General features: G+C 41.6%; 2 protein-coding genes across 8 annotated transcripts in view; one reads left to right on the top strand and one right to left on the bottom strand.

Annotated features, from left to right (window-relative positions):
* Positions 1-629: 629 nt before the first annotated feature.
* On the bottom strand, positions 630-15574 carry LOC125298755. Of its 7 annotated transcripts, XM_048249591.1 has the most exons (15): positions 15350-15574; positions 14767-14860; positions 14109-14182; positions 10815-11111; positions 10096-10374; positions 9966-9989; positions 9650-9760; positions 9402-9454; positions 8289-8345; positions 3480-4061; positions 2735-3064; positions 2393-2653; positions 2022-2129; positions 1607-1710; positions 630-1215 (listed from the first exon to the last, which is right to left on the bottom strand). In XM_048249591.1, exons 10-15 carry the CDS (start codon positions 3538-3540, stop codon positions 1099-1101), a joined length of 981 nt encoding a protein of 326 aa, XP_048105548.1. In that variant the 5' UTR covers positions 3541-4061; positions 8289-8345; positions 9402-9454; positions 9650-9760; positions 9966-9989; positions 10096-10374; positions 10815-11111; positions 14109-14182; positions 14767-14860; positions 15350-15574; the 3' UTR covers positions 630-1098. The 7 variants fall into 7 exon arrangements, with proteins under 7 accessions (XP_048105548.1, XP_048105547.1, XP_048105549.1 ...); XM_048249590.1 differs by having other exon boundaries at positions 10096-11111; XM_048249592.1 differs by lacking the exon at positions 10815-11111.
* med23 (mediator complex subunit 23) overlaps positions 12532-27401 on the top strand; it is a 51433-nt gene continuing 36563 nt past the window's right edge. Inside the window, exons 1-14 of the mRNA XM_048250599.1 lie at positions 12532-12713; positions 13135-13166; positions 13288-13375; positions 13619-13743; positions 14149-14260; positions 14496-14594; positions 14719-14820; positions 15014-15083; positions 15194-15306; positions 15607-15702; positions 17339-17356; positions 20408-20608; positions 21382-21525; positions 26467-26612. Of these exons, the coding sequence (XP_048106556.1) occupies positions 12663-12713; positions 13135-13166; positions 13288-13375; positions 13619-13743; positions 14149-14260; positions 14496-14594; positions 14719-14820; positions 15014-15083; positions 15194-15306; positions 15607-15702; positions 17339-17356; positions 20408-20608; positions 21382-21525; positions 26467-26612 (1397 nt within the window). The 5' untranslated portion in view covers positions 12532-12662. The remainder of the gene's footprint in view (positions 12714-13134; positions 13167-13287; positions 13376-13618; positions 13744-14148; positions 14261-14495; positions 14595-14718; positions 14821-15013; positions 15084-15193; positions 15307-15606; positions 15703-17338; positions 17357-20407; positions 20609-21381; positions 21526-26466; positions 26613-27401) is intronic.

Genomic DNA, 27401 nt, shown 5'->3' with positions numbered 1-27401 from the left:
AAACTTGGCATACCCCCAGAGAATGCCAGGTCAATCATACACATAAAATTTGGTGCAGTTCTGAACATCTTAACTGAAGATAGGGGCGATTAAAGCAGAATGATATTGCATTTTAATTTTTTACTGTGGGGGTGCAAATCACAAATGAGTGATTATGGGCCAGGTTGATGTGGGCCCTTGAGACCAACATACCATAAAAAAATCTTCATCCTCAGTGCCACGGTTCAGGTAGTTATTTAGGAAAAACTGCATTTTTGGGGTTTCGGGGGGCCCACAGCGGTGGGGGAGTGGCCCCCGGGGACCAAACAAAATTTTTCCTTAAAAGTCTAGTGGGGCTACATACCCACCAAATTTCATGTGCCCCGGGTATCATTGACCAAAATTTCAAGAAGTAGATGATAGAGGGGGGGGCAATCCCTATATGACCGCTTCGCTAGCGGCGGTCATAATTAACAGGGTAAAAAAAAACTTCAACTTTATTTAACAATATCATCACGCAATATCATTGGTATGAAAGAATATATTTATTTATTAATTTATCTTAGCAATATGACTTAAATTCTTCATAGAGTTATGACTGTAAGCAGGTCTATAAAACCGACCCCTCGGCTCATCCACTAAGTGCATTAGGGTCCACACTCATCCTTAACAGCATCAATAAAACAATCAAGCAACACGTGACACCTCACACAGTTTTAAAGACACGAATGTAACGACCAAGAAGACCCACAAAGAAGCCAACTATAGTCAAGTTACGTCAAGTAATTTTTATTTTATATGTGCATTTTTATATGCACAGAGTGCAGCCCAAACCGCTCCACATACAAGACTGACACAGAAGACAAAAGATGCCGGAAGGACCGGTGTAATCGCCAGCGTACCCGTGACTCCAAGACAAGACGAACAACAAACAAATTAACAAATAAGAAAAAAAGGAAACTATATACCAAGATTCTACCGAGAGATGCTGTACATGAATAACACTGTAGGAAAATATGTTTTTGCAGTACCAGATAGATAGATAGATAGATAGATAGATACTTTATTGATCCCCAGGGGAAATTCAAGAAAGTACCACCTACAGTGGGGGTGGTGTGTTCAGCACTTTGTCTTGACGGTGGCATACTCCGTCTCATGTTGGGCTGGGAGTTTATCTGAGCTTTTCCTGATGTTTGCTGTGATAGTAATTTCTGCATAGGTGACTCCCTGGTCTCCCTGTAAGTGCAAAACCCTCAAATCAGTACATTAAATCCAGTATGCTGTTTTAATATGCATGTTCAGAGGCTATTTTGAGTGATCGTTTAACTAGTTAGCTCTTGTGGTTTATTGTGGTTATTTTATTGATGTATAGTTTATTTTATACTGTTGTATTTTGTCTGAGTAAGTATGTGCTAAAACAAAATAACATTGGATAGATATTGAATATTATAATATTATAATACAGCAGTGTATTTATGAACATATGAACACATTGATGTACATGCAGACAATTCACTCGCAGACACAGACAATTATGTAAAGGTCCAATTTGCCCAGACTTTTTCCCACTTTTTTCATTTTCTCATTTCTCTGGCAACGATGACACCATACATTTCAGATTACTTACCGGAGCCTGTTTTGATTGTCCTGATGTTTTCCTCTCATCTTCAGTTTTCTCCTTTGGTACATTTGTGCTCACATTTTCTGACCTCACATTTGCCGTCTGACGCTCTGAAGTGAAATAATAATAATAATAATAATAAAAAAGCTCATCAGAAGATTTCTCAGTCTGCTGTCATTTTTAGTGTCCGAATATGTCATGACTTGTAACCCTCTGATAGAAGAGTATGTTCTCTCCACAATGGAGGCCTAAACCTTGTATTTTCTGTCTCTTCTATTTATGTCATTGTTTTGTTGTTGGTTTGTTTATTTATGTATAAAAAAAAACTTCTATTTAGAACCCCTAACTTTCATGCAATAGATAATATTGTCTGTTTATGTGTGGTGTGCCCCAGTTAAATTTACATCTTAATGTTACTTACTTGCTTTCCTCCTCCAGAGAAATACTAGAAATGCACACAGAGTCACAGCCACAGCTACAGCCCCAACCACAGCACCTATCAACCCCACAGGGTGAGAGCCATCTTGACCTGAGCAGCACAGACACGGGAAGAAAATGAGCATTTTGTCAGTGATTGAATTCAAAGTGCTACTGAAACCGCAATGTTAAAGAAAAAAATCAAAACCCTTTGCATGTATCATTGGGAATTATTAACTGTGTTTTTTTTTCTTCAGTAAAATGGAAAAGCTTGGAATGCGAGTGCTGCATGATGTAGAAAAAGCACTGCTCTCACTTTCAAGAATGTTGTACCCTGGTTAAGAATGTATGATTTAGATCAGTGCTACAAGCCACCTTTGATGATGTAGTCCACAGTGGCTTTGAGCTCTCCCTTCCATTCCACTTTACACTGCAGCTTCCTATTGTTGTCCTCTTTTGTCAATGTTCGTGTGAACGAGATATTATATGGATCCTTGACCTGATGATGGTCAAAGTCAGTCCACACTAGCTTTATGTCACCCTTGTTATTCTGGCTATCGTCATGGATGGCCAAATGGCAGTAGAAGGTCACAGTGGTGTCAGCCTTCATCTCTGATGCTGGAATTGAGGAGGAAACTAAGAAAAAAATGGAGACATTACCGACTGCAGTCAATTATACTTCATAGCATAACGCTACACAGAGTAAAGAAAGCCCACCTGTGAGTACAGAAAGATAAACAAGATGGTCTTCTCCCTTTTGTTTTCCATCTTCCGTCAGGAACTGTCGACAGATGTACTCTCTCGCATCCTGAGAGGTGATGTTGATAATTTTGAGAGAACAGTCCGGCTCTAGCTTCAGTCTGTCTGCTATGTTTGTGTTGTCAGATTTGATTTTCCCACGGTTGACCACTTCAACAGTTGATCTGGTTCTATAGGTGCTATAGAGCCATGTAGTTGCAGAGCAGTCTTTAGCAATTACATTTTCACATGGCAGTTTCACATAATCTCTTTCCTTTGAATACACAATATGTGGGACTTCACATTTACCTGAGAAAAAAAAACACATGATAACAGAATCACTTTCACTTTGAACCCACTCAATGATCACTTAGACAATAACTTCCAAATGTCTCATCATTACTGACTCACCTTTTTAAAGAACTGTTTTCAGATCTCCCCTCCCCACACACACATGGTTTCTACACTTCTCTTGCTTACTTGTTCATACTTATTCTATTGGCTGACGCTCTTATCCAAAGCTACTGACATTCACTTACAAGGGCCAATAATCCCAGAGCAACTACGGATAAAGTGCCTTGTTCAACTTGGCACAACGGTGGCAGCCAGGAAGTGAACCCACAACTTTTTCTGGATACTAAATGCTCACCCAGCTCCTTATCACTACACTGTCAACCAGCATAACCATAACAATAACCATGCATTAAGAAACTCTGTGTCTCACCTGGTTGTGGATGAGTGAGGCAGAGGAGCAGCACTATCAAAGCAAGTCGGACTGCTGTCATGTTTGGTCCTCTTGAGTTTGTCTTATGATCTGAGTTCAGTATTCAAGTGAGAGTCACAGCTTCCTCAATTCTACCATGTCATCCCAGCCGGTTCACCCCATTGACATAGTTTGTATGGAGAGTAATTATCTTGTAGTATGTGTCACAATGAGTTCAATAGGTTGCAACAGGATGACCTAAGTTTGAAAGTGACTGAAATGACTGAACTAACAAGCCCACTGCTGATTAACTAAGTCAGGGAAGAGGACAGTGAGCCCTGAACGCTAAAACAGTTTTCCTGTGGTGTCTCGACAGTAGTCGCAACTTTGTCAACACTTCCTCTAAACATTTATTTGAGTTAAAGGTTGTGGAGGTCGATGCAGGGCTGTATGCAGAATATAAATATGTAAATTTGATTCAAAAATTCAAAGTCATTTATCTTGAAAAGTTGTTTTCATCACTGTCCTATCTAATAAAGGCTATGGATAACCCATAGAAGTGTGCTTGTAAGTCAACAAACAGTAGAGAAAGAGGTCACCAACCTGCCACAGAAAATGACATAAAATACATACATTCAACACTCAACTAAAAATGATTGATAGTATATAGTAATTTCTTTCAAATATATACAGGAGAGATGTTACATTCTTAGTGCTATAGGTAGAGGATTTCAAACAGCAGCCAATCAAGAACCAAGCCTATTCACCGTCAAAACCAATTCACAATCACAAATAACAAATCACCAAAACATCACCCACAGAACAGCCATCAAGAGCATTTCATATTCAACTTCCAAACGTATCCAAGTTGTTATAGTGGTCAGTTCAAAACCAGGTGCATTAGTGCCAAAGGCCTGGACATCTTGTACAAGGCGCAATACATTCTGAATGATGTACACAGGTTGTGAGCAATACATACTGCCATCCAGACAGTCTTTTTCACAGAAAACATTGAATATTTCAGGAAAACAAATGGAAAAGTAATTCTGCACATATTTAAACAGTCAAGGTGCTAAAATGGCCTGTCTGCAGTCTAGACCTGTCAAATTGGTTGCATCATGGGATGAAAAACAAAATTAACAGCATAACTCTCAAAAAGAATTTCAAGTTTTTGCCTGAAATTGCACTGTGCCTATTTATAAGGGCATTGTTCCCACCTCTTCTGGGGCCTACCATCAAATGTTGGACCTCTATAGAAAGCTGAGAACCTCTAGTTTTCGTAGGAAACAGTCAAAATAAATGTGTGATGTACTCACAAAGAGTTACAGAGGCTAGAATATAGTTTTTTTTTCTTTCTGAGGTGTGGCTGATTATCTTTGCGAGACTATTTTCAGACTTCTTGTAGCCCTCGTTTCACAGGCCATGAAGTGTAGACTGCCCAGAGCATCATTTCCTGTGATGTGTAACATCTGACTTCAATAGAAAATGAATGAATTTACTGTGAGATAATGGAAATCTTGTAATACAGTGTAGAAGTTCCCCTTTCCAACAGTTTTACATTGGGTAGGCTATTCATTTAGTAAAAGGGGTTCCTGGTTCCATTGCTTCCCTGTGTTCTTTCCTTTAAAACAAGAATAAATCAGTTTCAAGAAGTGAAAATCACTAGATTGAAACATGTGGATGCTTTTATGTATTTTTCATGGGTCTGTTTACATAACATTATTAGCCTACTGTAAACCGGGGTGGCATTTGACACTTTTTACATTTTTTGGGGAATTTATTTACAAACCTGAAAAAAAATCGGCAAGTAGGCTATGCTACGAGACTCTGACTGATGATTGCATTCAGGAAGCATTGCACCATATCGACAGTGGTTTACACCACATTAGTTTCAGTTTTTTTAATAAAAAATGAAGGCGATCTATTCTCAATAATTGCTTAAAGAAGCACTATGCAGGTCTGGTTATTCCTTCGCTGTTTCTGGGTTTTCGCCGGATTTGGGCTTGCATTTTTCACTACACAGCTCCCCCTGCAGCTTCAGTAGCAAGGGACTGCTACGCTAACCCCCCACTAGCTAGCAAGCTAGCCATCAAGAAACCAAGCTAAACACATACAGGGCTCACATTAAAACGGTCGAGCAAACACATTGTTCAAGAGACTATCAAACCACATTACAAAGACAAAGTTCACCCAATGGTAGGCTACTTACAATTTCAACAGCAACAAAGCCAAGTCGGCGTCCGTTTTGCAGTCTTCTTCGAAACTACAATCTGACTACATTTTTCGAGGCGCGATTGGATACTTCCGCTGAGTCACATCCGGATTTACCCGGACCGGGTCCAGTAAGTTGCATATTCGTTTTTTCCGCAGAGATGCGATAGGGGGAGACAAAGCACCCACCAAGCGACCCAGAAAGTGTTGTAGAACCATCAGAATGACTCTCAACCTGCATAAGCATAACTAAGGTAATTTTTGCTAAAATTGTTTGCATAGTGCTTCTTTAAATCATCAGAGAGGCAAACTGCTTATCAATTGGCAAAAACACATTCCTTTTCTATAAAACTTCTCTGGCATAGTATTGAACGTTGTTAATTTGTGTACAGAAAATTGGTTGCTACGGAAACGTGATGTCACACTTTAGCACTCACTTTAGCACTAGTTACTGAACGGGCCTAATGGACCCAGGCACAGGGGCCCAAGTGTTCAGGGATCTCTGAAGCCAAAACCTCTGTGTGAACTCACTACTCACTACCAGGGTTTGGTAGTAACTGATTACAAGTAATCTGGATTATAGTTACATTGTCGAAGATTACTTGATTACATTTTGTTTATGTGTTTCCGAGTGTGAACTGTTTTACACCCATTTACGAGGCTCAATGTATCTCCACACTTCATTGGTAGACTTCCGAGGGCCCTGACATTTAAAACGAGACATTGAGAACTTTGAAAAAGCACTGGTAGTTTACTTACAAGACGATTTATACAGACAGTATCTTCCACGAAGTTTAAGCGTTTGCAGCCATCTTGAATTTAGTCCACGATAAGTCGAAAGCAACGAGTAAGAATGAACAGGTATGATAAGGGATCAGATTCCAAAAATAATTCAGTGGAAATGCATGGATTCCAGTTGCTGCTACTGGAAGAAACTGGAATCCATGCATTTCCACTGAATTATTTTTGGATAAGCCTCGTTAATGGGTGTAAAACAGTGATTTATTTGCATGGCTAGCCCGATGCCGAAGCACCACTATTGAAAAAGCTGTTGGTAGCATCGGCTAACTAGCGCCAGATTTTGGAGTGCTGGGGACAAGCCAAGATGGGCTATGAGACATACGTTCACACTCGGTATCATGTTTCAATACACTTTAGGTCAATATCACACCGGAATTCTCCTTTAAGTGATTTGCTAGTTGCAGCAGCCTGGGCTTTTAGCTCGATTGTTAGCACGCTTGACTCCCGAATCCAAGGTGTTGCTGTTTGTGGGGCGAGTCCATGACTGAGCGTGCAAATCAGCACAAGGCATTGGTGCCGTGACCCGGATCAGGATTGAGGTTTAAACATAAACACGCAATTTCTGTTGAAAAGGGGAAGTGGGGGCTACAAGTGTACCATAAAGTAGCATTACCACAACACAAATCTTTGGGCTCAAATTCGCTCAACCCAGCACAACCTTGCAGCAAGTGCAGCAATCTGTAAGCCTTGTGTTTTTTTATTTCAATGTATTTGTAAGCTCTGTCTTTTTTATTTCAGTTTTGAGTTTTTATTTTGAAGTAATCCAAAAGTAATTCAAAAGTATTCAAATTATGTTACATTATTTTTGTAATCCAATGGATTACGTTACTGATTACAAAAATTGGTGTGTAGTCTGTACTCTGTAATGGATTACATTTCAAAGTAATCTGACTGTATGTCTGTCATTGTCTTTTATGACTGCAAGAAGTCTCCGTTCTCTTAAGTTTATCTTATGAGGAAGATAAACAAAATTAAAGAGCTATGCTTGTATCAAGACATTGTCACAGGCAATCCCAAATCCCTCTCAGTCAGTCTGGCGTATTAGGGTATTTCTGTAGTCTCTCCAGTGTGTCTTTAATCAATAGACATCACTAACAAACAAGTCAACCCTCTCCTCGGAGCAAAACCTATGTTTCAAGGTACTTGTATTCCTCTTGTCAATTCTGGGAGTAACAGTAAAATCACTAATCCTAAGGCCGTTAACCTCATGTTGATTGTGCTGTGTACATAAAGTAACATGTCAAAAAAACATTTGTAGCAAGTTTCCCCCTTTCCTACTAATAGCCATCACTGGCTATTCTTAGTATAATTTAATTTCATAACCTAAAAAAATCAGTCAATCAACTTTAATTATGGATACTGGGAAAAAAGACCATACTTCAATAGATTATGCAATAATTTTACTGCACCGAACATGAGCACTAACAAACTAGCTGGATTTCACATCGATATGAAAATTAGGATTTTCAGTGTTATTACACAATCACCAATTATGTGTATGTAGACATGTTTTTTCGTGTGTCTTCCAATGATATTGCTTCATGTGCTTGAAGATATGATGTATGATGCTATCTGCCATCAGGTGTAGCTGCCCTCCTGGGACACACTACTGCACTGTAGCATAGGCAGGGTATGGGTCAAAGTCCTGAGTCTTCCTCTTTTTGCTGGTGTTGGCCTTGACCACAGAATATGTCACAGATTCTTCAGACACCCTCTAATGGTAATTTTATTAAATCATATTTGTTAGTAATACTTATTCTTGAGACAGGAATCAGAATGATAATTTAGCGTGCACTGGAAACCTCCATTCACTCTCACCTTCCTCTGCTCAGCATGTGTTGGGTTTTTGGGGTGAACCTCAATGTATGTGTGTTCCTGCACAGAAGGCAAGCAACAACAATAACATCAAAAACCATCTAGGCAAATCTCACTGACCTAAGCGTTTTGTAAAGTGCACACTGTTGATGTTGTAAGGTCTCTTCTTGTTGCCATTATACAGTATATTATTGTATGCTACAGACTCACTGGCAGAAGACACCAAACTCCACAGATCAAGGCTATTTGTGCTTATTTGAAAATCATATGACACGTGCTTGTACCCACATAGACTAGTACACATTCTGTATTGTTGCAGCATTGTACATCTATCTCTGTGTGGTTCTAAAGGTTGTATCAGGGATGGCGGGGTAACGTCACTTCTGTTGACGTTCAAACAAAACAGATAGCTAACTCACTACTCCCTCTCCCTTCAGTGCAATCGAATCTCTCCTGAACGCGCATCTCGTCGGTTATTGGTTGGAACACATTATTTCCAGCCTGCTTATGGAGCGGGCAGCTAGCAGATCGTTAGGAAAGATTAGATGAATATGATCATTTATGTTTGGGCCTTTTTTGGGCCTGCAATCGCTGATACAACCTTCAATGCCTGTTGATGCCTTTCTATATTCCTCTCTATATTCACAGATAGAAAGTGTATTTGGGGAAGTTGTGTGGACTGCTAAATCATAATCTGACACAGCAGCCAGGAGGCCCTTTCTATAGACAAACAACATATGCCTAAAGTCTTCTGTCGTTTTGAGGTTGCTATGAATGATCAGTGCACAACTACAGTTGTAAAAACCTCTGCTAATTATAGCAGAGGTTGTATGATTGTAAAATTATACACTGTGGCCTTTTCTAAACATTACATTATTTTTTGTGATGTATTGCTGAATTACAAAAGAAACACAATAGTCTTTTAGTCATAATCTCAGGACAGCGTTATTCTGGTATTCTCTCACCAATTAATTTAACTAGGTACAAAAGTAGTGTGGTGTGCTTAACTCTTGCACAGTGCTACTTACAGAGCAGCACCCAACAAGCAGTGCTAGGCCACAACCTAAGAAACCACAACTGGAAGGATTACAGTACTTTTTGAGAAACATGACTTACCTCTTCTGTGTTTTGCTGGCCAACTTTCTTTTTTCTCTTTACTTTTTTATTTTCTGTTGAGGGAAAAGTATCCAATCACTTAATGCGGTATAGTTAACACCTCCATGTGTTAGTGGTAGGGAATAGATAATGAAACCACAATGTGTATATCTGAATGTAGAAATGAAATCCAGACATTACATTAACCATTACAGACATGATGGTTTTGCTGTGTTGGGTATTGTGTTTTTTTGGTGACTGTGACATACTTGATTGCTTCCTCAAGACCACCAGCAAAGCTACACATGCCACTACGGCCAGAGCGGCAGTCAAGGCGATGGTCAGTTCGAGGACTTCCATTTGCACAGCAGACTCGCAGACTTATTAGAGAGGATGCAACAAGTCATAAAGGAGGAAGTTTCAGTATTGTATTTCAGGAAGTGTTTCAGCACCACAGTTCAAACAGGTTATGCAATGCAAACATTATTGTCCAACATTCCAAAGCATAGTACAATACATTTATTAGTCATGATATGCAAACGATTAATTCTGAACAGATTTAACTTTAGGTGAGGTCTTGCTTACCAACATTTTCCTCTCTTCTTTCTTCTGTTAAAGAAAATATGGGAACTATAAATTTTTTACATTGGAAAATATACATACAGAAACATTCATAAGATTACAAAACCTCACAGGATCCCAGTATTACACCAACCTGAGAAACTGAGGGTGTAAACAGCTGATGCCCTTTCCACTCCTCCACGTTTCAGTCTGCAGTGCACTTTCCTCCCCAGCTGATTCCGTGTAAGAGTCAGTCTGGTGCTGATGTTGCATGGGGATTTAGTGACATCATGATGGTCAGAACCAACCCACTCAAGGCTCAAGTCCCCTTTGTATGCATTGCAGTGGGTGGTAGAGTCATAAGTGTGCAGGAGACAGTGAATGGTCACTGTATCGTTAACCTTCAGCTTAGACTCATGAATAGAGCTGAAAACTAGAAAATGAGGAGACATAAAAGAGTAGACAGAATAAGACACAGTAAAGGTAGAACAGGACCATGTGGGGAAAGGAGAGAGCGGTCATCCTACTCAGCTTTAAATTAAGGTCTTTAGGACAATTACTCTGCACTTTGACCACAATACTAAAGAACCAGACTCATATGTTTGGCAGTCACAGTTAATATACCAGGTTACCACAGGCCATACTGCTTTTCTGAATGTTTTTCTCAGCTCCAGTGTGTCTGGTTAGTGATCACAAGGATACAAGGAAGTTTATTGTCACATGCATATAGTTACTGGAAGTAAGAAATGTAGTGAAATTATGTCTGGTGTCACTAAAGTGATATTAATTGACTTTTTACACAATTCAGTATTGTGATAATGGAATATCTAGATATCTTCAAGATTTCTGGCTTCATTTATTCCGAAGGCTTACCACTGATCACAGCAAGTTGAACAGAAATATTGTCTTTCAGGCTTTTTCTACAGATGTACATTCCTGCATCAACAGTGGTGACATAACCAATGTGCAGAGAACAGTCAGGCTCCAGTCTCAGTCGGTTATTTCCGGGTGTATCAAATTTGCCTTCAATCACCAAGGGATATTTGGTGGTTTTATTTTTTTTGTAGGTCCAGTTTATTGAGTTACATCCAGGATGAGTCTCATTCGGACACTGAATTGTGACATCACTTCCTGCCCTGGAATATCTCATGATGTGGTTTCCACATAAACCTTTAGAAGTGAAATATTGTATTATTACATCTGCAATTGATGTAGAAATTATGAATCTGTAATTTTTTCCATCAGGTAAGTATACTTGGCCTATAAACCTGATTTACATTTACATAAAAAAGTATTGGATAACTAATGTGATTATTGTGATTCTCTGTTGGAAATGCATTGCTGATCTGACCAGCTCACGACAGCAGGGTATGAAATCAAAGTTTATTTGCAATACCTGTTCTTTAGACTACGAGAAGGTATGCACCATGGTAAGCATTTTTTTGTATCAACAACAAAAAAGACACCAAGTATGAACACAGTCTGGCAGGTTGGAACTGAATTGATGGTCTAAAATGGCAAAGATATAGCACACATGACACACTGAATGTAAAAGAAATGTAAAAAGGCAAAGCTGCTACAAGGTTTCACTGTATGAGATCTATTCACCTATTAGACATCCCACCCCTTATGGTGGACAGTCATTAATTAGACTTTACAGATCTCCAGCTCTTTTGTGTTGTCTTACCTGAATTCAGGTGAACAAGGATGAAAAACAAAATGAGGTGAAAACGCCACAAGGAATGCATGTCTCTCTTGCAGGCAAGTCTCACAGAACGGTCTATGAGCTTTCTCTAGACCTGCTTTTTGTTCTAAAAAGTTGACCCCTTATTTACGTCACTGATATTAGAGTGACCTGAACTTGTTCCGTACAGTTACAGCTTCCAGTAATTCCCACATCACATTTTCAGAAATGTGACTGTATGGCTGAAACTGAAAAAAACGTTTATATTTTATTTCCTCTGAGAGATCAAACTCGGTCAGGGCCTTGCAGGAAAACAAATCTGACCTTATGAGCATAAGTAGTTGTGTATTTTATATTATATACTTTTAATGACTTTTTTTGGCTGTTAGTGAATGTGTGTGTGATGTCTGTATGCTACTGAGACCTTGAATTTCTTTTGGGGATCAATAAAGTATCTATCTACATGCAAATTATTGCACATTCCATTAGATAATGACTCATTTACATACTTATACATAACATTTCAGAAAAGTTGCAATACAAACAAATATTGATTTATTGTACATAATCAGCTGTTTAAGTTTTGCGGGGATATATATTAGTTATTTTTATTAGTCCATTCACCTGTAAGATATACCTCCACATACAATGTACATAAACCGGCTGGTAAAACACAAGAATCTATACCCCAAATGCAATGCTCGTCACATATTTTCTAATTCTAGGGTGGTAAATATAGGCTACCTTGTTAAAAATCACTTATTCCCCTTGAATGGTACCGATTGACCAAAATTAAGGGTCTGGCTCAAGGATTGTAAGAATATGTCCGGAACGTTCTTTTATCGTAGTTGTAGGTCACCGTACATTTTTCTGCTAGTGCACACTTCCGGTGTTTCAATCAATTCATTTATGTAGCAACCAACTCTGTTCAAATTGGTTCATCTGCGGAAGCCTATGTTAGTCTGGCATAGCCAGTGGATTTAATTACAATGCAATTTATGTTTCTATGAAATAAAAAATACATTTTACATTGAAATATGTCGATTTCAATGGAAAGTCAACTTCAGTCCATATTCGAGGATGTTGTGGTACGTCCCCCGTTCAATTTTTAGCAAGAAGCTGGTTAGCAAGCTGCGATGGCAAGCTGAATTGTAATACCTTGTTATTTCACCATAGATTTGATTGTGGTAATTCATTATTCCTCTGAATATTCAATTAAATGTAATGCAATATTCTTATTTAATGCCGTATCGTTATGCTACACGAAGAAGCATGTCGCAACAGAAGCAAGCTGCTTTTTCCTGCTAAATCAATCGCAGCTAAAAGCCGATGATTTGTAAACAACATTCCTTGCGTGATCTCCATAATATTTTAATCAATTATAAAAAGATTTAAGATAGTAGTTATGAGACACATAAAGTTGACGCTAACGCTGCTACCCACGCTATGTTTTTTCACTCTTTTACGGATGAAAATGATTAATCACAGGAAATTGTGTTCTCTTCTCAGAAAACCGAGGTCATAGAGGAGGCGTTTGCTGGGTAAGGCCAGCATCATAGTAATACAGAGTGTTAAAAACTATTTACAGACAGCTGATAAATCTAAATCAAGCGTTGCAATGTAAATAGTAATGTACAGTATTGTACTGTCTTTTGCGCACAGGATGTTCATGGACACAGCTGAGTCAGAACGGATGAAGTTAATCAGCTGTTTAGGTGCATTCAGACAGTACTGGAGCACTCTGCCACAGGTAAGAGCGTATGTCCTGTACAGCTGTCGTAAAAGTAACACATGGATAATGCACTGGTTACTCACTAACTAATAACAACACAAGCAATGATAGTAATAGTAATGCTACTAATCGTCATAAATACAGCTACTCTTTGGGTGAGCAGCATAAGTGTCAGTATTACTGTAAGTGTAAAGATAGATAGGACGTACTTCCTAATATTTCCTATAAGTGACTACATCTGCATGCCCTACTGTATTACAGGAGTCCCATGAGCAGTGTGTTAAGTGGATTGTCCGGTTTATCCATGGACAGCACAGTCCCAAGCGCATCTCTTTCCTCTATGACTGTTTGGCCATGGCTGTTGAGACCAGCCTCTTGACTCCGAGGTGTGTTCTGTGAACTAAAGCTGTTGTATGAAGTCCTTGCAAGTACCCTGTTTGTTCTTTTGAAACTAGCAGCCTTACATTAAATCCCATTGAAAGATTTCTTTGCCAACAAAAGTAAAAAAGAATCCTCACAACTGAGAATGGCTGTGGAGACCATAGCAATAGATCCAGAATGGTTTCACTGTTTAACTACACAAGTCAAATTCACAGAGAATAACAAATGCATTCACAGACAACATACACATACACAGAAGTTCAAAACACCAGAATGCTCAGAGCCACAGTGTTTGTTTTCTCTGTGTGTTTGATGATGATGCATTTGACATTTCAGTCTGTGGTGGCCTGATGAATTAGTTTTGTCTGACCTGCTATCTGTCGTCTGACTTGTCTCCGTGTGGTTTGCAGAATGGTTTGCCAGGCGCTGATCAACTCTGAGAGCCTGGAGTGGGAGAGGACTCAGCTGTGGGCTCTGACCTTCCGACTCTTTCGCAAAATCATTGGAGGAGTGGATTACAAGGCAAGAAACTCTGTCAAGAAAATCTGTACTTTTACTAACTGAATCTATAGTCTCGGTTTCATATGAAAGTGGCTAAATGGCCGTAAAAGGCAATATGTGATGGGAATATTGAGAGGACAAGATGGCTGCCGCTAATTCACTCCATTCACATCCGAGAGTGGAAAATTGATACTCTCAGTTACAGCTATGCACTATCACTTATCTGAGGTGGTGACGCTGCCATCTCTTTTAACAGGGTGTAAGAGATTTATTGAAGACCGTTTTGGACAAAATCCAGACCATTCCCAATGTCGTCAGCTCAGCCGTGGTCCAGCAGCTACTGGCCGTTCGAGAGGTATTTCACAGAAGGGCACTAATGTAGCCAATCATATTGGAGATGGCACCGTCTCCTTGGAGAACCTCCACACAGTATGTGAAGTGAGTAATCTTGTAATGTAGTGTGCTTTGTTTACTTGCAGGTGGTTGAGTACATACTCGACAGGAATGCCTGTCTCCTGCCAGCCTACCTTGCTGTGACCGAGATCAGGAAGCTTTATCCAGAGGGGGCGCTATCACACTGGGTATGTGCAAACAATGCCTGAGAGTGACTCCAAATAGTGCCTGATATAAGGGGAAGAATAAAAAAACATTTTGTCACTGTCAGAGATTTTGGCTCTTGGTCCAAAAAAGATCTTCAAAAGTGCTGTTGCACTGGGAACATTGGTGTTTATTTCAAGCCTAACTCCTCTTCTTTGTCTCCGTGGCTGTTTTTAGCTTCTCGGTAGCCTGATTTCAGACTTTGTGGACAGTTTCCGTCCCACTGCAAGGATCAACTCCATCTGTGGTAAGGCTACCAGTCTATATCTCCCCTTCAAACATAGTTCAGCACTAGTCTACTCTTGGCCCTAAGGACTTGTTTGGTCTACTCTCATCTCTTGTATGTTTATCTCATAGGGAGATGCAGCCTACTCCCTGTGGTCAACAACTCTGGGGCCATCTGTAATTCCTGGAAGTTGGACCCCACCACACTACGCTTCCCTCTCAAAGGCATGCTGCCCTATGATAAGGTAATAATGAGTTCAGGCTTCAACCCTTTCTTGTAAGACTCACTTGAATAGGGTGTGAAGGGGTTTCCCAATCGCTTGTTCTTCCTCCTCAGATGGTTAGGATGATTGTCACTGTCTGTTATAAATGAAATTGGGAAATGCTTGGAATGTGAGACTGATCCTAATCTGAAATCTGTTTGTGCATTTCTTCCTCATATATCTTTCACTCTTTCTCTCCTTTCATTTGTTGTTCTTGCTTTATCTCTTTATCTCTCTCTCTCTCTGTCTCTGTCTATCTTTCTTTCTGTGGGTCTATTGTAGGACCTGTTTGATCCTCAGACAGGACTCCTACGTTATGTTCTGGAACAGCCCTACTCTCGTGACATGGTCTGCAACATGTTAGGGCTCAACAAGCAGGTACTGCACCGCTGTCCTCCATCTCCTCCCTCCCTGACCCACCCACCTCCACACCTCCCTCTCCCCTAGTCTGTCTGTGGTCCCTCTCTCTCTCTCTCTCTCTCTCTCTCTCTCTCTCTCTCTCTCTCTCTGCTGTTTCATAGAAGTCTGAAAAGTCATGAAAAGGTACGGTACAGAGAGAGAGAGAAAGAGATACAGACAGAAAGAGCGAGACACAGAGAGAGAGAGAGAGAGAGAGAGAGAGCACAAAGAAATGACAGGAAATGAGGAAAGAGGGGGTTTTGCTGGATGCGTCCTGAGTAGTGGCATTTCAGTAGTGGCCTACCTGCACTACACCAAGCTTAGTTTTCTAGTTTTCCTCTTGCACAGTTTCTTTTTTTTTAGTTTAAAAAATAAAAAATGAGGCCATCGTCAGGACACACCATGCCACGTAACCCAGTGCACACTGTAGTAATCACCCACTCTCTCTGCCAGGCTGCTACTGTAAGATCCCAGGTCTTGTGTGTGTGAGTGTGTGTGTGTGAGTGTGTGTGAGTGTGTGTGTGAGTGTGTGTGTGTGTGTGTGGTGATTGCTTCTAGACTGCATGGGATGCAGCTTCCTCTTCATTTTGTAGATATTTATTTAGCCTATATGTCAGTATTACTCCTCGCTCATAGTTCAAATGAATTCATCATTTTAGAACATCATGATATGTTGCGGAATTACAGCCAATGGAACCCAAAGGGTTAGGGTTAGACTTCAAGCTCGGTGTGTTTCCCTGGGTATCTATGGGACTCTGAATGTGTTTTGTTCTGGTGAAAATATGGAAAGGTCGATTGGACAATTATCTTTTCAAATCATTTGTTTTGTAAAGCCCAAATGCACAGTATTACTGAACGTAGATGGGAAGATTTCACAACTGGGCTGGATTCAGTTTTGTGGCTGGATTGAAGGCTGTAGTTGTTAAACACTAAGTGGCATGGCAGTTTGGATGTGTATAATATGGATGTGATGGGTATGTAATGTGGCAGACAGTCAGTTGTGTCTTTTTCATATTCTTTACTGTGCAGTTTTAAAAAAACATCAATAGAAATGTATGCATTTTTTTTTTACCCTTTTACTGAAAGGTGTGCTTCCCTTGTGTTTAAAAGCACCAGTTGCCGTGTGTGTGTGTGTGTGTGCGTGCATGTGCGCGTGTGTGTGTGTATGTGTGCGCGCGTGTGTGTGTGTGTCTGCTAAAGTGGCTGACAGAATGCACTGACCTGCGTGTGTGTGTGTGTGTCTGTTATGGTGGCTGACAGAATGCCCTGACCTCTGTGTGTGTGTGTGTGCGTGCGTGCGTGCGTCGGGGAACTCGCACAGTCCTGCCTGTCTGTCGCCCTCTCTCGTTTCTGTCTCAGGAGTTTGGCTTTACTTTGACTTGGAGTGATTTTGATTGATGTGACTGAAAGGGGGAACTTGGGAGCTGGCCCTCCTAGTCACTGTTTTTTGTCTTTTTTTTCTTTTTCTTTTTTGTTTTTTTTCCTTTTTATTTTGTGTTCTGTCCTGTCTTGGTCCTGCCCTCCCCCCGACCCCTCTCTTCCTCCCTCTCTTCCTCCTCTCCTCCTCCTCTCCTCTTCTTCCCCCTTCCTTACGCCCCATCCTCCACTGCTCTAGACCTTGAACATTGCTCAGGTATGTTCACAATCTTCCTGTTGTATTGTGACTAACCAGACAAATGGAAGCTCTTTCTATATATATATATATATATATATATATATATATATATATATATATATATATATATATATATATATTTTTTTTTTTTTTATCCATTTATTTATTTTTGTAGGCCAAATGATTTTCCGTCTAGTCTGTGATTTTAAAAGAAAGAAAGAAAGAACGAAAGAAAGAACATTTTTTTTAAAGGCAACAAAAGAAACAAGAACAAACCACATCATAGGGCTTGAAATTACCTTTTGCAATTACCAACAGGGTGCTAATAGGGCTTTTTCAGGGCTTATATAACTATACCCACACTGAGCTGGAGACCATGGTTATCATTATAATCCACCATTTTCTATGAAAAGGGTCTTTATGATATTTATCCAGTCTTATTTTAGGGAAATAAAGGACATTGCTACGGGTGGTGATTAAGTTAGCAGGGGACCAGTCTTTGTAAGATGCATACTGCATTGGTAGATGCTCTCGTTAGTCAAGTAAATCGACTGCATGTTTTCTCTTCTCTGTTCCACTCTTGTTTACTGCTCTTCAGACCTCTCCTGCAGCTCTCAGACCGTTTTCTTACGATCTTAACAGTTCTCCTGGAGTAACTGAAGTTCTCACTTTAGCTTTTGAGGTTTGGGCTTCGGGTTAACCGCACAGCCCCCTAATAAGGAACAAGGAAGAATTCACACAGTCCATGCCACAGTGACACAATGTTTGCCAATCAGGCTGTGAAACATGGTTAGTGCGGTGATCTAATCGGAGAGTTCCTGGAACAAGCTTTCAGATGTCCTCACTCTAGCGCTGTGGTAACTCCCAGCAGTAGATAATAGCATGTTGTTGTTGCCTTGCAGTCATACAAATGTTCTCTACTGTTAAGGCCCCTTGATGTGAGTTACTTATAGCTTGCCTAGTGGTGAGAGGCTATGTGAGTGTTGGTGATGGGTATTTCACCATGTTATTCTAAAAGTAAGGTTAGCTAGCATAGGTTTAAAGAAGTGTCTATCTTGGATTTGTTATTAATGCCTGCATATTGTTCATGATGTTGCAAAGGTGGACATCTATGTGGATAGAGGTCGCAGATCATATGTGAACTTTCACATTTGTACACTATGTCAGTTTTTTTTGGTCATACACAGTTGACACAAATTGCACAAAAAGTGCCAAATTGATTTCATTGGAAATATTTTTGGCAGTTATGCACAATTGTCATCGTACCAAAACTCAGAATTGGCTCACAATTTAGAGCACACTGGTTATTTGACATGCTAAAAAGCGTACCTGAGAATGCCATGTTAATTTCAAGCCCTGATCAGCTGCATGCCTTATTTGTATGTGTGTGTGTGTGGGGGTCTTGCGTGTATGTTTTATGTGTTTGTGTGTGCGCGTGTGTTTAGACATTGTGATGTGGTCCATGGTGTCCTCTATGCTCCCTCTAAACCTTTGACATTTACATCCCCTCCCCCCTTTCCCCCGACATCCATCCAATCACCTCACTTCCTCCTCTTGACATCATTGCAGCACCCAGCTTCGGTCAGACCCAATATTAGACTCTGATTGGCCAACCCTCCACAAACCTCTTGAGAACCTCCAGTGTTGAAATCCCACTGCATCAGCATGACTCACCAGACTCCTGTCCTTTGGTCTGAGCCCAGGACACTTCCCTGTAACATTGCTAGCTTCCAGATCCAGCATCTAAGTGGCTGCTTAATCGGTCCTGATTGACGAAAGACATGCCTGATACTTAGTTTCCCAGAATTCGGCTGAAATTGTAGCCGAGCACGGAGCTTGGACACTTGCAAAGGACTGATGCATTCCAGACTGCCATCTATGATCTGGTGTGCGTGTGTGTGCGTGCGTGCGTGCGTGCGTGCGTGCGTGCGTGCGTGCGTGCGTGCGTGTGTGTGTGTATGTGTACTGTCCCAGCATGACATCACCTCGTTAGAGGATGCTGCAGTGTATCTGTTTACCTGCTAAAGCGCACTGGCCTGATCTAAACCAATTAAGACCCATTCTGATTGGAAATGGCAAAAAGAGTCATCAGCCTTAGCGCCTGATACTGAAACACCACAACGTGGTTGTCTTTGGCAGTGTGTCAGTTCTCAATACAAATACTGCCCTCTAGAGGTCACTGTGTGCCTCTTGAACTCTTTTGCCAGGTGAGTATGTAGAATGGACAGGCCAGTGATACAGTGCAGCTTCCTACGGATCAGGGCTTCAGCAGGCAGTGGTACAGTCCTCCATGTCATACCCTGTTGTATATTGTGTGTGTTTGTGTGTCTGAACGTTTCCTTTTGTGCGGCGTGTTTGCCATGTATACTCCGCTGTGTACTTTGCGTGCCACGGCTGAGCATCATCAACGTGTGACTGTCAATTTCATTCTGTTGTGTGGGCTTGCTGATGGGTCGATTTGGCGTGGTTGCCTTGTTTGTCAGTGCTCTGTCCGTCCAGATGGCCACAGGAGCCGTGTGTGCAAGCACAAATAAAGAAGCAATATTCAATGTGTCCATCCAAGTGCAGTGAAACTTGCACAGCCAAAACACTGGGCCACTGTGTACGATTCACTGAGAACTTGGAAGCTTCCTGTTCTCAACGGATGGTGCTCTTAAACACCGTCCTCCCTTCAGGTGACAGCTTTAGCTGCCTCTAAAACGGACATAAAAGTACCACCACAGTGCCCCCTTGTGGACCATTTCCACACAACATTGGCTGTCCAATCTCAGTCACACAGGGAGAAGCCCCAGGCATTAGCTACTTACAAAACACTGTTTGTGTGTGTGGCTGGTGCTTTAAGTACCCTATATTGTCAATAAGCTAAAAGTCAGGGGAAGTGCTGTAATATGGATTCTATGTATACGTATGTACTGTATGTATGTATGTATGTATGTATATGTGTATCGTCTTTGTGTGTGTAAATGGATGTGCCAACATGGAGACGTTTTGACCATTGAGCTCCATGTCTTTCTTGGGGCTAAACACCCCCCTTGCCTTCCCCCACACCCCCATCCCCCCCGACTCCAGCACAAGCAGCGCTGCCCGGTGCTGGAGGACCAGCTGGTGGACCTGGTGGTGTACGCCATGGAGCGCTCGGAGACGGAGGAGCAGTTTGACGACGGCGGCACCAGCCAGCTGCTCTGGCAGCACCTGTCCAGCCAGCTCATCTTCTTCGTGCTCTTCCAGTTCGCCAGCTTCCCGCACATGGTGCTCTCGCTGCACCAGAAGGTGCCCACTCACTGTATATACAGACACACACAGACACACACAGACACACACAGACACACACAGACACACACAGACACACACAGACACACACAGACACAAATATACACGCACACACACACACATACGCACACACACACATCCACAAGCAGAAACACATAGACACACACATGCACATACACTTAGAGACATGCCTTACCTGGCACAAATGTGTATTGTACACATGGGTTTAAACTCACGTACTGTATGTGTATTTTGTTTTCACACACAGACACTTGTAGAGTCAGTTGTGTAAAATATGAATAACCATAAACCCACAGGCATTTGTCAAGTGGTTTATGATCATGTAAACATGCACGCTGTACACACAGATGCAGATACATTCTTTGACGTATACATACATATGCACAGTAGATCAGCACACATGTACAGAATCCAAAGATAATGATGCACATATGAATCACAGTTGATCACTGATGCACAAATAGATCATCCTCTTGCGCAAAATTGTATACACCTAGGTGCATATTCAAGAACAGATGACGCCTGTTAGCGTTAGTCACCGGGTTAGTCAGCCAGTGGGTCCCATGGGAGTTTGTTACGTTCTTGGGAAGTTAGTGCTATTTGTCATGTCTCTTTGAGGTGTCGTAAAAGCATACTAATATATGCATTCTGTGACAGCTACCTCCATGGGAGGCAATTACTATAAAAAATGACTAGAAACAGGTTTAAAACATGGTGCGTGTGCGTGTGTGTGTGTGTGTGTGTGTTTTCAGCTGGCAGGCAGAGATCTCATCAAAGGAAGAGACCACCTGATGTGGGTGCTGCTGCAGTTTATCTCCGGAAGCATCCAGAAGAACGCTCTGGCCGACTTCCTGCCTGTTATGAAGCTCTTTGACCTGCTCTACCCCGAGAAGGAGGTACACAACAACACAAACAATCACAACAACAAACGTTTTCCTCATACGAGTCTTAAGGCGCCCACAAGAGAGAGAACAATTTTCGAAACTTTGGCGTCGATGCACGACAGACGGCACCAGCAGGCCTTGCTTCGTTAAAAAGTAATGTAGTTCTAAACTTTGGCGTCACTTGACACGCGTCAGACACCGGCAGTGGCCATTGGCCTTTACAGTTCACATAAAGGACAGCATACTTAAAAGCACACTATGCAGGTTTTTTAGCTTAATATGCAAGTTTTTAAGCTTAATTTACCTTCATTTAACAGCTTCAGAGTCATTGGGATGGTTATATGACTTTTTTCGGGTTGAATGGTGGCCGTCTCGCTTCCCCCTAGCGCCTGTGAGCGGAAAAACCTCCCTTGCAACTGTGGGCTGACGGCCTTGGTGTCAAGAATTATGTAACGAATTGCTTTACTGCATTCAAATACACATACACGCCAGGCACCGGCTAGAAAAAGGTAGCGATGGAGTTTCTCAGACATTCGTCATGACCGTAAGGAAATTGCCAATACTGCATAGTTTACCTTTAATCTCAAAGCCTAACAAACAGTTGCCTATCAGTGGAGTGAGTTTGTGTGTGTGTGTGTGTGTGTGTGGAGGCGGGGGGGTCAATGGAGATGTGTTTCCTCAGACAGTGCTAAGTGTCCATTTCCCAAGTCGGTTTGTGTCGACTTAACAACTTAACCTACTGACAATCAAAAATCTGTTTTGATCGCTTGTCACTTAAGGTGCTCTAAGCAATGCCACACGTTTTTTAGGCTAAAACATTTTATGTCACTTACTGCAAACATCACCTAACCAACCACTAGCTGTCTGTGTCCTGAATACACTGTAAAAAACGAGATCTCTGTAGACAGCCAAGGCTCCAAAAACGGCAACAAAAACAACCTGGGCAAACCTAGCCCATAAAAACATAACAAACTGTTTCAGCAAATCACAGACGAGATGCACATTTAGGAGAGTTTCAATTGCATGGGGAGCAGCACAGGAGGGAGGGGGAGGAAGTGGCGAGCTAGCTCTGTTTTGTTTGAAAGTCAACAGAAGTGATGTTACCCGGCATCGCTTAGAGCACCTTTTAAGTGGATTTGTACAAATATTGCATCTGGAGATACAGTACAGCTGATGGGTGAAAGCAGCTTTGTCTGCATGTGTGTAGAACAGATACTGCATTGTCATCGCCAGAAGTGTGCTCTTTTCACTAGAAGACCACACTGTTTGTCTAAGATGGACAAACCAAATAGCAGCGTGGCTACGGATTACACTTGACTGCACTGTTAATGCTATGAACTCTGATTTGGCCACAGCATACCAGTCACCCAGTTACTCAGACAAAGAACGTGGCCATTAACAACATTTTTTTTCTCTTTTTTTAATTGTTGAATCTAATGTGAGCTTAATTGTTGTAGATATCAGTCTACTCAACTCTGACCGGTCCACTCTAGGGATAATATTACATGTCAAGTGGCTCAACTAGCATGGAGGGTGAATGTCCATCCACACATAGACGCAGTGCTTTTGGGCTCCTCAGGTGTGTTCTGTCCGACCTGGAGGTGAAGGCGGAGAGGCCATTAGGTGTGTGTGTGTGTGTGTGTGTGTGTGTGTGTGTGTGTGTGTGTGTGTGTGTGTGTGTGTGTGTGTGTGTGTGTGTGTGTGTGGAGAGGCCATTAGAGGTGTGTGCTCTTCGCCTCCTGAGGGCCTCTCCACCCTCACTAACAGGCTGTCAGGAAGCTCCTCATTAGGGCAGCACCCACACACACACATGCTTCCCCTCTGTTTATCTCTCCCACTTTCTCTCTCTCTCTCAATATTTCCCCCTCTGTTACTCTTTCTCTCTCTCTTTCTGACTAATTCTGTCCATCTGTGGCCTCCTCCTCACTCTTGTGCCAGAAACTCCCCTTCTCTGTCATGCTTTCCCTGTCGTTGTGTCGTTGTCCCCCTTTTCCCCTGCTTTGTTGCTCTCTCTTTGCTTTTCCTATATTTTCCATCCTTCCTCTCTGTTTCTCCTGGTCTCTCTCTCTCTCTCACTCTCTTTGCATCTGGACATGTCTTGTAGGCTCTGGTAATCAGCTGCTCCATGTCACTGCCTCCCTCTCATTCCTCTTCTCTTTCTCTCTCTCTGTTTATTTGTTTCTTTTCTCTCTCTCTCTCTCTCTCTCTCTCTCTCTCTCTCTCCTTCCAAATAACTCCCTTCCCTAATTGATCATTAGCATGTTAAATAGGCAGTCTGAGAGTTACACACACACACACACACACACACACACACACACACACACACACACACACACACACACACACACCTCATCCTCAGCTTCCTGCAGAGGGACGGGCGCCCAGAGGCGACCCCCACGGCACCTGACTCCCCAGCCTCAGAGGACTGGGGCCAGATTTGGCTCCGAATGATCCGCTCCAGATTTAATCCTTATCACTTAACACTGGCCACCATCACCATGCGGTGAAGAGACCCTGACAGAGAGAGACAGAGGGAGAGAGGGAGGGAGGAAGAGAGTGAACACTAATTAAGGGAGAGTGCAGGAACACTAATTAAGGGAGAGTGCAGGAACACTAATTAAGGGAGAGTGCAGGACAAAGACATTAGTGTGATACTAATGAGAGTGTGATTTGAAAGTATTGGAGTAATAATAATCTCAAAAGCATGTAGATTGAAGCACAGGTAATAGGTTACCTGCTACACTCTTAAAACGAATGTGTTAGAAACAACACAAACTGTGTTGTCCCTATCTGGACATAGAAATGTGTTAAAAAAACAACACCACAAATTGTTTTAATTTTTACCCATTTTTTGTAAGAGTGTACACAGTATAACAAAAGCAGTGTGTTAGAAACAACAGAAATTGTGCTGTCCTTATCTAAACATAGATGTGTTGATGTGTTAAAAACAACATAAGTTGTGTTATTTTCAACACATTTATTTTAAGAATGTAGAAATATGCAAGATATATGAACAACAGGTAGTTTAGTCTTCATTTTATATATATATATATATAGTAGTCATAATAATGAAACAACATGGTAATATCCTAGTATTGCAGCAGTGGGAAAGTACTGTAAGTTGGTCTACAGCCACTTCTTATTCAGCCAGTCTCAGTTCAACGTGCAGAAAGTAATGTATCTTCCTATTTTTGATCAAAATGATACGGTCTCCCAATGACAGTTGTGGGTGCACTTGGGAATGAAATGGTGCACTGCAATGCCAGCTGGCAAACGTTTTGTCTAGATTGTCTGTGGAAAGACTGTACTACACCTAGTTAGGAATCGGCGTGCAAAGTTGGCAACTGCTGGGTGTTTAGCCCTTTAGAGATATAGATTTAATGAACATTTGAGGAAAACACCAAACTGGCTGAATCTTGGAGAGGATTAGTCTGAAATAAAAGAAAACATTGCAAGGAATCTCCAGACTGATATGGGCACACCAGAGGTTCAAATTTTTCAAAGTTTGCAAACAGTCTGAAGAGGTAGTTCTCCGTGAAGATACAGTGGAACTGGACGTGAGGTGGACGCAGTGTTACCATAACAATGGAATGTTTACACCAAATCGTCTGTTCAGAGAAAACATGTTCGCCACCGTTTGCTGAATTTGAACGCACTTCAGGTAATATTTTCAGATTTGTTTTTTTAAGACCTGAGACTGAAGTGTGTGGAATTCTTGAGAAATGAGCTGAATTGATATGGAATGAGCCGGTGTGTGTGTGTGTGTGTGTATTCAGGTCCAGATCAGGTAGCATTAGGACTGTATAAGCACTCTGACAGGGAGGGGCTAGGTTGCTCTTGGTTGAGATAATATCCCAAAGATTTTTGTTGTGGTTGCTGCCGGGCTCAGCGCAAAAGACCTATCATTTACCGAGCGCCACGGTCAAAGTTCAACATTGTTCAACATTGACCGTGGCACACACAAGAGCAGCTAAGCGGCAAAATGCTGCTTGCACTGCGCTTTGCTCAGCGCAGCAGCAGGCCAGTTCTTGTGCACGCAAGCCATTGACAATAATGGATTTCATAGCGCAGCGCTGCTGCTTGTGCGTACAATGTGAACCCCCCTTTAGATAGTCTCTAGTTTATTTCCTGGTTTTGGAACGGATAGCATTCAAACTGCACCAGAGTTCTAGTAAACCATACCCCAGGTCCGCACCTGGGTTCGGTAGACTGCGTTCACTCTATCAAAAATAACCGAACCATTGGTCTAAACAAACTGGTCCGGACCAAAGGGTTTTGTGTGAATGCGCCCTGAGTATCTGAAGAAGGACTCTGTTAGATGTTGATCAATAGCACTGATCAAATCTCATCTGGGGAATTAAAGAAGACATTATGGCGATACCTTGCTGTAGCTTGAATTTCTCCTTGGGGGATCAATAGTCAGTGCTTCAGTTTGCATTGCAACTGAAGCACTGTTGTGTTGTAGTGTTGGACTGCATTCAAGCAGGGCTCTGTGAAAAGTCCTGAAACATACACTGCCATTCAAATGTTCGGGGTCACTTAGAAATTTCCATTCCACTCCATGATGGACAGAATACCAGCTGAGATCAGTAGCATTGTTTTTTTTAATCAGGGCAGCAGTTTTCAGATTACATTATGTGCTTACATAAAGGGTTCAAAAATTGCTTTGCAAAAGGGTTCTCCAATTTTTTCTGTTTAGCCTTTTAAATTGATATCAGATTAAGATGAATGGTTGCTGATAATGGGCAATGTAGATATTGCATTAAATATCAGCCATTTCTTTCTACAACCATCATTTACAACATTAATGATGAAAACAAGGACATTTCTAAGTGACTCTGACTGGGACATTTCTAAGTGACTGAAGCTGAACTAAGTAGTCCACTGGTTTCAACTGCAGTGCACCATATACTGACAGACGGTCGCTATTTCCTCTCTTCCGTTACTCCGCAGTGCATCCCCGTGCCAGACATCAACAAGCCCCAGTCCACGCACTCCTTCGCCATGACGTGCATCTGGATCCACCTGAACCGCAAGGCCCAGAGCGACAACTCCAAGCTGCAGATCCCCATTCCTCACTCACTGCGCCTGCACCACGAGTAAGAGGATGTGTGTGTGTGTGTGTGTGTGTGTTAGGGGTGTAACGGTACACAAAAATCACAATTAGCAAGAATAGTACATTGAAAAGGTGTCAGATGATTTTTGGCGTTAATTAACTAAACTAGACATATGGTCCGCCACTAATATGTTTGTGTGGGAACTCTAATGTGAAGCATGGTATGCACACAAAAAAGCTTACTGTAGATTAGGCTACTGTTTAAAGGGCTCAACATGCTTCTGCGTCAACTCCACGGCGTAGCTACGCGCCACTCCTACGGCGTTGTGACCCTTTTATGGTTCAGCATCGGTTTGCTTTGCACTGCGGTGCATTTTACCGCCATAACGGTCGGTGTCGCCTGTGTCTGCGTCGCTCACCACCGAAACAATACAGTAGTAGATGGTACTCAGAATGGCAAACCCCATAGACTGTCGTGCCAAAATATGAATCTTATTTGTTTTGCCTTTTCTTGCTTAGATTTTGTACAAAGTATCGAGAAATAGACACAGTAAAATCCATTGACCTAGTTACTGTAACCAGCAAATACCGTATTTTCCGGACTATAAGTTGCACTTTTTTTTCATAGTTTGGCTGGTCCTGCGACTCAGGTGCAACATATATATATTTATATATATGTTTTTTTCCTCTTCATGACACATTTTTTCACTGGTGCGACTTATACTCAGGTGCAACTTATGGTCCGGAAAATATGGTCTGAGGTTATTTGCGAGGTGTCTGCCAGCCAGTTTAAGCGAACTTTAGCACAACTGCCCACAAAGTACTGCTTGCT

This window comes from Alosa alosa, chromosome 8 (assembly GCF_017589495.1).
Source record: "Alosa alosa isolate M-15738 ecotype Scorff River chromosome 8, AALO_Geno_1.1, whole genome shotgun sequence".
Lineage (NCBI taxonomy): Eukaryota > Metazoa > Chordata > Actinopteri > Clupeiformes > Clupeidae > Alosa > Alosa alosa.
The sequence above is the reverse complement of the archived record's forward strand: the minus strand, read 5'-3'. Positions and strand labels throughout refer to the sequence as shown.